Below are 12700 nucleotides of genomic sequence, written 5' to 3'. Positions count from 1 at the left end.
ATTTGCAAATCTACTGTCAGCTAAAAACAAATGTGCAGGATGGCTCAAAGGCCAGCACCTCAATGCTACCATCAGTCCAATTCATTCTGCTGAGAAACTGTCAGTCAGAGGCAGCTCGTACCACCTACTTCTGGGAAATCCAATCAGTAAGCCCAAACTGATGGAGAGGTGGAGCTGAGGTTCCTCAAGTCATTTGGAAATGCTCAGCCTGGAGTACTTATTGCTGTCATCAACTGCAAAAATAGAATAGTTTGTACTTAAGTAAGCATCTTTCGTTGAGGGTCTCAAAACCCTTAACATACATATTAGAGTTAGGTATTATTAACAACACACTTGAATGCATTATGTTTCATAACCATCCTCCTCATATGATGTGGGTAAATGTGAATTATCCCCATTTCATAGATGGAGAAACTGAGGCTCAGGCAAGGGAAGAAAGTTGTCAAAATAAAGCCTGGAGTTCTCTGGTCCACCTACAGATGACACTACCGTGGGTGTACCAAAAACACATGAAGAACAACACTCAGCTGAGTGAATGTCTGAGCTGCTCACTGGTGTAAGTACTGCTCAGGTCACACTGTACAGACTGCAACCCATGGCCTGTGTTTGAGGACCCAACAGTGCAAGATTGATCTGCAGCAACCACCACTTTCCACTTCTGTTGTTCCTGTCATCTGAGAATGTGAGGCTCTTTATAAACATGAATTAATTCTCACAATATCCCCACAAGGAAGGAAAGGGGAATATAAAGATGGTTTCACCCTCCACTGAAATGCAGCCATCTCTGGGGTGGAACATAGCGACTGTTTAACAAACTAAACAACATGGGAGTTAATGAAGTTAATGGCAGTTAATGAAGAGGAATCTTGTATCCAACTGAAACTCTAGAGGGAATTTAATGAGGCACAATGGAATAACTTGGGCTGGAATGTGACGTGGACACCAGCACTCGAGCAAAGTGTCATGGGACCTCTAATGACAATAACCATCAGTACCTCAGCTTTCTGAGACAGCAGCAGCTCATCTCATTACTCTCGATGTAGTCCTCCCAAAGATTCCCTCTCCCCACTTGATACAGACTCAAGAAGCAAGAGTGCCACCTATAATGTCACAAACAACACCTTCTGCAACATCAGAGGTTTACCAACCAAATACCAACCCAGGCCCAACCCTGCTCAGCTTGTGGAGAATCCTAGCATGAGGGATGGCTGACGTCTTTGGAGGTGGGTGGGGGAACCTACCCTGGATTTGTGTTTCTTCCAAGAACCATGAAGCCAGAGAAGTAGGACCATGTTCCATTAGCAGCACCACAATTGAGCCTGTTCTCAAACACAAAGTGCCAGCTCTCTCCACTGAACTTATTAGCCAACTTTCAAAGTTCTAGTATTGTATAATTTACAGATGCACCTGAGAAAGAGGGAGAGACACCTATCATAGAGGCTCTATTGTGTATCGGATCTATGTGTCAGCATGAAACAAACACTGCACAGTACAGAGGGAGATGACAAAGCTCGAGTGAGTGACTGAAAATTATATTCCACTGATACATGGAGCGTCTGTGTGTCTATTTATGTTTCTCAGTCTTGTCATTTGTCTCGCTCACTCTCCCCAGATTTTCTGCTGGTGACATCTCATTACAGTGCCGCTCAATGGAAAAGAGGCTCCAGAATAGAGGGCAGGGGGCTGAGATCTGGGGAGAGGGATTTCCTCTTACTCCATGAGAGTCTGCACTCCTCGGGCAGATATTTTCTGAGACTGCCCCGAAGGCTGCTCTTGCAAAGGGGAAATGGCGCAGAGGACACACTGGATAGTTCACTTGCCATGGATGTACTGGCAATTAGAATTCTAAAATGTAGTGCTAGAGAGAAAGAATCTAGACTAAAGAAAAACTGATAAACGGAGAGAGAGAGAGAAAAGAGAGAGATAAAAAAGATAGAGCAGGAGAGACACACACAGATTGAGAGAGAGATTAAATATAAAGAGTACAGAGAACCAGGCATGATCTGAAATTTGTTACTCAGAGCAAGGAGCACCATCAGGTCCCATAGAGCTGGCACTAGCCCCCAGCACTTGACTTCTGAGACAGAGGCCTTTAAATTCTGCTGCCTGTTGACTCTAAGGGGTGTCAAGCCCTGGGCCCCTCATGCCCCACTGGCTTGGTTGGTGCTTCATGTGGCCTACACAACAGTCAGATTCTGAAGAACCCCAGCTTTAGTCTTAAAAACCAAAAATAAATTAAAACCCTTATATTGCATAGAAAATATCCCAAATGTGACCCAAGTCTAACCGAGGTCTGCACAGAGCCTGAAACAGTAAGCTGGTCCGCCATTAATTTCACTGAGTTGTTAGTTCTAAACCCTAATGATGGGTCTTTAATAATGTCAGTATTAACTATTTCACTGCTGCACATTTTAGAAGATGGAGTGGTAGAGAGAGAGGGAGGTGGCTACAGGCAGGCAAATATCATATGTATAGCTGGCAGCTCCCTCCTTTCTTGGGCATGTCAATTCAAACACACAGAAACCTGGGAGATCCAAGTTGGCGTCACATAATTTCCCTCCTCATACTACCAACGCTTCCTGCCACATCTGCAGTTGACATGATCCCCATCATTGGAGGTTTTAAGGACAGGTTAGACAAACACTTGACAGGGATGGTCTAGGTATGGCTTGGTCCGGTCTCAGTGCAGAGGGATGAACCAGATGACCTCTTGTGGTCCCTTCCAACCCTACATTTCTATGATCCTTTGACATGTCATTCTGCTGAGCGAGAGCCCCCCACCACATACACACCTCACCACTCCAGAATCATTGCAGTCTCTGTACCAACCACTCTGGTTCCTGCAGCACAGTATACCCACTTTGCTCAGTATCACTTGAGCCATCGGTTACCACCAGGATTTGCCCACTTCCAGGACCTGCCCACTAAGGGCTGGAAAATTTGCCATGATATGTATGTACATGATTATGGTGTGCCAACCTCAACCCCTCTGAATCACATACCATGTTCAACTACAGAAATATCTACACAAGAGTCACAGAAATACCTGCCAAAGGCTACACAATGTCCACAAAGAGCATGGATGGATGCAGATCCAAGTGTATTCTCTCTTGAAAAGTTCCCCCTCCTTTTGTAATACCTGCTATTTGGTGCAAGCCAGTTCTTGTCAAAGGCAAAGGATGTGCTATTCAGACACATAAGAGAGTTTGCATAACCACTGACAGAAAAATTCTCTCGGTCTCTTTTTCAAGTCCTCCCTCCAGCATGTCACCATCAGACATATCCACCCTGGACACATGACTATACCATATCCACAGTAATTCCCATCCTAGAACGTGGCCACAGAAACATTCACCACAGAGAGTCGATGTAATGTTTGCAGAGGGTGCCCACGAGCAGCACCCACCATGGGCCACCCCCATAATGTCCCACATCAATTCCTGTTGTGTTCACAGCAATGCCAGCCACAGATCCTACACACAGTGTAAATTCACAAGACACCCTCATCTCAGGATACAAATCTAGATCAGAAAAGCAGTGGCATGATCCAGATTGCTCTAGGCACAGCATTATTACAAAGGATCAGGAGTAGAGGAAGCCCACAGCACTTACCACTTTGAAGTCCTCTGGGTTGCATTCCATTCCACGGAAGAAGCAGGACAGCAGCATCTCCCGGATATCATGGCCAGCCCGATCATAAAACTCCAGCATGTTGAAGGGCTTTGGCTTGAAGTTTCGGAAGTTGGCCTTATCGTGTAGGATCTCCAGCTGCTTCTCATCAGCCATCTGGGTGTCTGGGATCTCATACCTGGGAAAACAGGGCACAGAGACTTCTTAATCCTTGTTGGAGCGAGTCCTGTCCTCGCATATACAGGTGCAACTCCCACCAAGCTAATCTCTGCTCTTAATGTCACCGATTACTTCAAAGGAGTTATTTCCACATTGACACCAATGTCATCAGTGATAGCAGAGCTGGCCCACTAACTTAAGTGGGATGTCTATAATTGGAGGACAGAATGTAACCTTGTAGTACAGCACCAATGCCCAGCATCCAGGCACCTCCAGTACTGACACAAGACTGTGTCTCCTCTGCTGTAGAATAACACAGCACCCTTCAGCACTGAGATATGCCTGTGTCCCTTGTGCTACAATATAGCACAGGGCCTAGGCCCAAATGCCAAGTTTTGTGCTGCTCCATGCGTGACATTTTAAGAACATTTTTTAATCACACGAATTGCATATTTGCAAATAATTTCCATAGAACCATAAATTTCAGCATATGACAATGCACCTTGCCCCAAGTAGGGTGATCAGCCATGGGAAGGGCTTACCAAGGGTCATAGTGGATTGTCCATCACTGGCAGTGTTTAAATCAAGTCTGGATGTTTTCTAAAAAAGGCAAGGTGAGACCAGATGATCACAGTGGTCCCTTTTGGCAGGCCATGGAGCTGCACAACACGTGCCAGCTGTGATGGGTGCCTGTGAGGAGGGGATGGTGGGTGCTGGTGATAGCTGAAGGTGCTGGGGGCACTGGCAGCATGGGTGCTGGGGTAGGAGGCCTGGCCATGCTGGGGTAGCTGGAGGTGGAGTCTAGTGCACTTTGCCCACCCACAGCACTTTTCCACTAAGCATCTCAAAGTGATATATAGCAGTAACTAACAAGGATAAAAAATAAAAAATCCTCCATATCTGTTGGCCCAGAACAATCTCAAACCAAGATCTATTTACATGGTGCAGCCAAGAGGATCTGAGCACCATCATTGCCAAGAGGCACTGGACACGGATTGGTCATGTGCTTCGGATGGCAACTGATTCCATCACCAGAGTAGCAATAAGATGGACACTTGAAGACAAGCGAAAACAAGGCCACCGGAAAACATCATGGCAAAGAGCTGTGGAAGCTGAGCTGAAAAACCTGGGGCACAGCTGGGGAACCATTGAAAGACTTGCCAGAAATAGACAGGAGTGGAGGAGCTTCGTCACTGCCCTAAACGCCAGAGGTGGATGATGATGAAGAAGGATAAGCAGGGGTCAATCGTTCACCACTGATACACAGCCAATCTGCATTTCATCATAGGAAGCCATGACACTGGGCTAGATGGACCACTGGTCTGACCCAGCATGGCCATTCTTATGTTCTCATGTTGCACCTCTCGGGCAGCATGACAGCTGCCTAACAACAGACTTGCTAAACAAAAGGCTAGGACAGGAAATGAGGAAGAAAACTACATCTGACTGAGAAGGGGGGGTTGTGGAAAAAGAGTTAGGGACGCTGAAAGTAACTATCAGAAACGTAAATGGCCAGGGTACAGGTTTTACCACCCTCTTACAACCACCAGCATGGGATCTTTTCATTTAATCTGAGCAAAACAGCACAGCATCCTTCTAAGACTATACTGGGGCACCGGCTCAATACTAACTCAGAGGGAAGGCTGCCCTCTACTGAATCACCAGCACCTCTCCCTGCAGCTCTGGAGCGAGTCAGTCCAACCTGGCTTAGCTTGTGCGATCTGACAGGCTGGCAGGAGGTGCTGATACAACTGCAGGCAAAACAGGTTTTGCCAACCTACTTTAAGGTGCAGCCTGTGTGTGTCTCCATGCCCCCTTCCTTCCCGTCTTATAACTCATTCACTTACTCATCCTAATCGCACAGCCTTTCTTTTATTCAGTAGATGAAAATGTCTTTCCTCTGTTGCCTTGGATCCAGATCCTGCTCCCATTTTTATGTCGGTGTGAGTTTCCCTGTTGACTTTAGTGGGAGCAGGATGGGCAGGGCCGGCTCCAGGCACAGGCGAAGGAAGCAGATGCTTGGGGCAGCCAATGGAAAGGGGCAGCACGTCCGGGTCTTCGGCGGCAATTCGGCGGCGGGTCCCTCAGTCCCTCTCTTCCTCTTTGAGCTGCCGCCGAAGTGCCGCCGAAGAGGAAGAGAGGGAGCGAAGGACCGCCGCCGAATTGCCACTGCCGAATGGAGCAGCACGATTGAGCTGCCACCGAAGTGCCACCGGTCAGCTTTATCTTTTTTTTTTTTTCCGCTTTGCCGCTTCGGGCGGCAAAAAAACTGGAGCCGGCCCTAAGGACAGGGCATTTATTTGCATGTACTAGGACCTGCTTGAACACTGACTGAGGATTCACACAACAGATTGGATCAAATATGCAGCCACTTTGGGCTTGTCTACACGGTGCAGCAAAGTGCTCTACAGAGGTATTGTTTGGAGAGAGCTCTAACATGTTGCACTCCAACTGCCCCATGTAGATCCTGCTGGCACACTAACATGAAACTTTTAGAGTGTGCCAGCAGGGTCTACAAAGAGCAGTTGGAGCACAACACATTGGAGTGCTCTACAGATCACACTCCTGTACAGCACTTTGTCACACCGTGTAGACAAGCTCTTAGGGTTTCATGTTTGTGCCTCTGCTGCACACAGTGGCCACAAGGATCTTCACAGCAACAGCCAGGGTATTACTCCAAAAGTGAAGACCCATGATATCAGCTCTTAGCAGTATAGGGCCTTAGCAGTATAGGGCCTAGGACACACAGCTGAGCAGTTCTGATTCTATCCAACAGAAGGCAATGCTGCACGCGTGTGCACACACACACACCAGTGGCTGTCACATTCTGCAGTGACGTGCACAGGGATCATTAGTTTTCATGCTCTCAGGCATATTACAGAGAGCAGTTACAACAGCAGCCAGCTCATTCAAAGAGCAGGAGCTGCTGCCAGTTTAGAATGGCCAAGAATTGTCACTGACAAAGGCTGGGGACTGGGCAGGGAGCTGCCACCAACACAGCACAGATACTGGATAACACTGACAAGCCTGGAAGTGGAAAGCAAATGCTTAATGGGAAGAATTGATAGTGACCCATGTAAAGAGCAACAGAGGGTCCTGTGGCACCTTTAAGATTAACAGAAGTATTGGGAGCATAAGCTTTCATGGGTAAGAACCTCACTTCTTCAGGGCTCTGTACCAACATGGGGAAAATCCAGTGGCACATGGACTGAATGCTAATATGGGGAAAGTGCATAAGAGCCCTTGGGTCCCATACTAATGTTTGGCAGAAGCATCTATGGGAGTCCTTTCCTACACAGTGTGGGCGTCTGGGCATTATATAATGGGCACTTCCTCACTGTCCCAGCCCCAGCTGGCCAAGGGAGTTTACATCTCCCTAAAGTATAGATAAAAACACTATTGCCATCTGTCCTGCCATCTCCTTGTGGTACCTTGGATCTGCCTGCATGTGCCACTCATCCTGTGGACAAAGAGACTCGCCAACATGTGCAGAGCTGTTTTGCTTTCCTGCAACCGACCATCCATGTGGGGCATGGGCTGCAGGAAAGCAATCCATGCCACACCCTCCCCTAATATACCCACCAGGTCTACCAGCCAAGCACCCAGGGTAGCACTAGCATCTGAGCCTCATCCTGAGGAGCAGTGTGTTAACGGGATCACTTTGGGCTCCTGCTCTCAGTCTTTTCCTTTGTTGGCAGATGCCAGGAGGACCCCAGGCCAGATTCAGCTGTGGCTGTTGACTTCATTGGGGTTGTGCCCATCCGTGCCAGGGCTGTACTCACCCATCATCTCATCTTTCACTTGCATACCACAAAAGAAGTCCTTATTATAGCAGTCTTAGCACAGGGCTGCTGAGGCTGCCCACGTTGGTGTGCGACCACCTCCCCTCCCCAGCTACTCACACAAGTGGCAGTTCTTTTTTCCCATTGGAAAGTGCCATTTTTCCCAAGTGCCAGCGGTGGGGTGGGCATGAATGTGATCAGGGTGTGAATGTTATCTTGGGCATTCAGGAGCAGACAGGTATGCATTGCAGAGGGAACTGCTTTAGATGCAGAGTATGGGACTAAATTAGGCCTGAATATTTAAATTAGGCCTGAATATTGGGGCATCATATCTCCAGGAATGTATACAGGGAAGTGCACATGTAGTGTGTGTAGGTCCACATGGTGCATGGAGCCATGTGTAGCTTATGCAGGTGCATGGATGTATCTCTAGTGCCAGAGTATCGTGTCTGTCGAACACCTAGGTGCAGATGTGCACACAGTGCCCTGTTGGTTGTGTGCACATAGATGTCAGCACATTCAGATGCATGGTGCTGTACTGTCCCATCTAGATCAGCAGTGCTGAGCTCATGCAGCACCCTCAGGGCTTGGCTTCCCTGGACCCACCTGTTATTGAGCAAAGCGAGGAGCTCCCCAGCATGGTACAGGTCATTCTTTGTTACACGGCTGAAGCGGAATTCATTGAGGTTGCAGAAAGTGACAGCAGGGAAGGTCAACCTGGTTGTGGCCACTTCATCCAGCTTGGTGACATGAGGGTAGAGGAAGTAGTATTGGATCCTCTCCGTGCAGACATAGGCCAACAGGGCCACAGAGCCCAGGAAGCAGAGAGTCCAGAGGATGCGCTTGAAGGAGAACCTCTCATAGGAGATGATGTGGGACAGGCCATGCAGAGTGGAACTACTGGCAAAGGCCTGGATACTGACTGGATGGCCATTCTCCACCTCCTCCTCGTCCACTTTCAGGTCCATCATAGTCAGGGCTGAGATACAGAGCGGGCCACTCTATGAAGAACAGAGAAGCCCATTACTCCCAGCACGGACAAATGGACAGGCCAGCCTGGATGCTGCTGCTCCTCCCAGGCGAAGGACCTCAGCAGGGACAGCAAAGATGCCATAGCGGGAGAGGCAGTAATGAAAGGTGCATTCCCAGTGGACTCAACATCCCAGGAAATGGAGCGAATGACGGGAATCCTGGGAGGATGCTCCCAGATGCCTCTGAGGGATTCCATCCCAGGCACTGGGTTTTTGAACACAGTCCCTTGTATTTCTACATCCCTCCCACCCTGTTTCTGTCACTGTGATGTCCATACACCAAACCTAGTTACCATTCTCCCCCAAACTCTTTCACCGGCTTATCAGATCCTCCCCCTTTCCTCCACCTTCCCCCCCCACCACACACACAGCACTAGCATGTCAAGAAACAGACCAAAGAAACAAGAATCCAAACCTGAAGGCAGGGTCAGCGTCCAGGGCTGGGTCCACACTGCTCCTGTAGGGCTGGTCCCAGCAGCAAAGAAGACAGGTCCTTGCACTAGGGTGGACCTCCCTCCACCTCTCGCCGTCTGGATGAGAAGAAGGGAACGAGGGAGACGCATGCACGGAAGGATGTGAGAGTCACAGAGACTGGCAGGTGGAGGAAAACCGGAAAAAGAGGGAGAGAAATAAAAATAATCCTAACCCCTCAAGTATCTTAGGAGGGAAGGTGCGATCCTGTGGGATCTGGGCTGCACCAAGGAGCCTGTTCACTGCAGCTGCTCAGGGAAATCAAAGAAGATCATAGCCGGAAAGGAGGCAGCTGAAGGGAGAGAAGAGCGATTGAGAAAGAGAGCGAGCAAGCGAGCAGGCGTCTGTATCCCTGCCAAACACATGGATACCTCCCCTTGTGGCTATTCAGAAGCTTGTTATTCCTTCAGATGCATAATCCGCATGAATTCATTGTCTCCGTGCTGGTGGGGCCCAAATGGCGAGCGGACGGGTCCTGCAGGGGCTGAGAGTGAGCGAGGGAGAGAAAGACAGACCAGGGGGGAGGAGGAGGAGGAGGAGGAGAGCAGCTCTGGAGGTACCGAGGCAGTGCTCGCAGTCTGGCTGTGCTGTACTGGCTGGCAGAAGCTGTTGAGGCTGATGCTGTGTGCATGTGGATAATGTGTGTGTAAGACACTCTCCCATCCCCCCTTGCTCTCTTAATCAATGCTCCGCTCCTCTCTCGGCTGATGCCACTGCCTGCCACAAACACACCATGTCCTGGTCAGGGAACAATCCTGCATTGGCTGAGGCATGAATCCGCTGATCTAATAGGTCTTTGCCATACCGTCCCTCCTAGGATTCTCAATCACAATTTTACCAATTCATCCCAAACCCAGTGGCAGAGCCTAGTCTGTAACAGCAGCGTTGCTGTGACCAGAGCAGTCTCTATGCTTTTGCCTCTGTTCAGTCTTTGTGATGGATCAGTGAGGCTAGAATAAGGAGGAGCTGAATAGCCACTTGTCTAAGTCCCTCTCTCTCCCTGAGTCTGGCAGGACAATGGTGAATCTAAGTGATTTATTTCTATCCTCTGAAACTCTCTGGGCCTGATTCTCTATCCCCTGCACTTTGTGTCATCATTTACTCCAGTGCAAAGTGGGTGTAAAACACTACCAAATCAGAATAAATATGCACATTGCACTTACAGCTTTACAAGGAAAAGGGCATGGAGTCTCAAACACTCTTTTTTCCTAGCTCTACAAGTTCAATCATTTCCCAGTGAAGCAATTCCTTTTCTTCCCCGCCCTCCGGCCCGGCCCCATTTTTCTATAGTTTGCAGAGCCTTGCAAAATAGTCACGAAAATTCTCTCCGCAGCTCAAAAACCTGCTCATCTGCCCTGACCATGAGGATGACAACAGAGAAATAAAACCCCAAAGACAGCTTTACTTGCTCATAAAAAATAACACATTAGACTTTTCCCCAGATGAGCAGCCAAGTGGAATTCTGCAAGGAAGGCAGAGTGGAGGTAGAGGAGGGGACTGGTGGCCCATGATTCCTGGGTTCTGTTTGTACGGATGAAAGTGTTTAGGGTTCTCACAGCTCAACATCTCCATGTACATAACCATGAAATTGTGATGCCTTTTGCTTTCCATCCACTGCACCTTCAGATTTTTAAGTTCTCTCTTCTTGCACAGAGCTCAACAGATATTTTGTTCTCCAAACAAATACTGTTCTCAGACTGTTACTGAGAAGACACACAGACACTGTGCTCTCTCTCTCTCAGAGAGACTTGATTTTTGTCCTTTCTAAGGATGCTCTTTTGAGGCATATCCATACCAGGAAAAAAAGGCGAATTTTTAACCATCTTACCTAACGTGGTAAAATCCGAATGCAGACAAGGCACTTGTAGTTTTAACGCCTGTTAGTAGGTCATGGTAAATGCTAGGTTCCCCATAGTCTTTACCTCAACCTGAAAATCACAAATGACCTTGTCTTCATGAGTTTACCCCATGTTAGTTACTACATGTTCGCTACTGTGAGGTGAGAGAACACCGTTTCCTAAAGAAGATTCACCCTGAATCTTAGACAGACAGGCCTGCCTGGTTGAAGGGTCATTGGCTAGCAGGTAGTAATGAGTCCAGCACGGCAGAGGAGCTGATTCCTTTTCACCCTGGGAACCTTGGATTAACTCCAGCTGGTTCTCTCTCTCCCACTCCTTCCCAGAATCAGGGCGGTCATAACAGGATGACACGAATAGGGAACAGTCAGATGCAAGGGGGTAATGAATGGGAAAGAGGGCTTAACAGGGCTTTCCCAGTTCTAGCACTGATCTCAATTCCCACATCCTTCAAAGAGAATCAACAAGAAGCAGTGATTGGTTTAATGGCAACATTTGATCAGAGGTGGAGAGTCAACACAGGAGAGGAGGCAGGAAGAAACAGAAGGAGACAACCACACCACCAACGTTATGGACATTGTTTTCATAGCCGCCTGTGTAACACGCGAGATAAATGTGTGTGATCATGGGTTCACATGTGCATGTAATTGTATATGCAAAAATATACATGAAACTGTGCGCACAATTTGCAAACCCAGATACCACAATAGTGTATGCACTCAGGTATTTGTATGTGCTAATCCCTGATTTGTACATGTAGTGACACACAAGTTAAGCACACAATGGCACACACACATTTACACTTGTAGTTGTGAAAATCTGCCCCATAAAGTTCCCATTTTTCATTCCCAGTGCGTAAGTCTCCCTCCCTCAGAAACGATGGAGGCTTCCAACATACAGACACCAAAGTTGTTAAAACCCTGAACATGCAGGTGAAAAGCTGCACATGCAGTGTTATGCAGTCTTCACCCTGGAACTTTAAAAGCTTAGCATCAATGGCATCTGTCCTCTTCCTCGGATCCCGAAGGGTCAGAGTCCAGCTCCTTTAGTGATCTGGCAGCACAAGAGGACTCTGAGGCCAAGTTAGCTGTTGCTCCATCCCATCTACTGTCTCATCCCAGGAGCTGTGGCTGTGTAAGGTAACTGACTGATGTGGAGACAAGGTACTTGGGCTATTTCCCTGGAATGTCAGCCACAGAAAGGGGACTGAGCAACAGACTGTTGCACACTAACAGGAATGAAAGTGGATTAACCCCCCAATGATGGATTCTTGTAGGCAGAGGATAGGACAAAGGCCATCTGTAGACACCCCACTGAAGAGGATGTGCAGGAGTGGTACCCCGAATGTCCATATGAGCCCAAATGTGAAGGGAAGTGCTACTTTCACAGGAGCACCGCCTATGGTGGGACAGTCCTGATTTTCACACATCTGTCCACATTGATTAAGTCCATTCAGAAACCTGGGATTTTATTTCAGGGCATTACATTGGCAATGCAACATCACAGAATGATGGGGATAAGTGAGCGCATAAGGCCCCAACACCATTATTCATGGGGGGCTCATCTTCTGGCTACGTTCCAGAATGGGAGTCAGGCCTCCACAGCTCTACTCTCAGCTCTGCCACACCCTTGAGCAAGTCACTCCATCTGTGTGCCTCAGCTTGCCTGTCTGTACAGTGGGGATGCTCTGTTTCTCAGGGAAGTGCAAAGGGGTTAAATTCATTAATGCTTGGAAAGCACACTGAGGACCTTGGACAGAAGGTGCTACATA

The 12700-nt window shown here is 48.2% G+C and overlaps 1 protein-coding gene across 2 annotated transcripts in view; it reads right to left on the bottom strand.

Moving 5' to 3' along the window:
• ASIC1 (acid sensing ion channel subunit 1) overlaps window positions 1–9868 on the bottom strand; it is a 105168-nt gene extending 95300 nt beyond the window's left edge. For both annotated transcript variants that reach the window (XM_054012159.1, XM_054012160.1), the window contains exons 1-3: window positions 9018–9868; window positions 8178–8572; window positions 3613–3808 (exon numbers count right to left, since the gene is read on the bottom strand). In XM_054012159.1, the coding sequence (XP_053868134.1) occupies window positions 3613–3808; window positions 8178–8542 (561 nt within the window). In that variant the 5' untranslated portion in view covers window positions 8543–8572; window positions 9018–9868. The remainder of the gene's footprint in view (window positions 1–3612; window positions 3809–8177; window positions 8573–9017) is intronic.
• Between the last annotated feature and the right edge of the window lie 2832 nt (window positions 9869–12700).

Source organism: Malaclemys terrapin, chromosome 23, assembly GCF_027887155.1.
Source record: "Malaclemys terrapin pileata isolate rMalTer1 chromosome 23, rMalTer1.hap1, whole genome shotgun sequence".
Lineage (NCBI taxonomy): Eukaryota > Metazoa > Chordata > Testudines > Emydidae > Malaclemys > Malaclemys terrapin.
The sequence above is the reverse complement of the archived record's forward strand: the minus strand, read 5'-3'. Positions and strand labels throughout refer to the sequence as shown.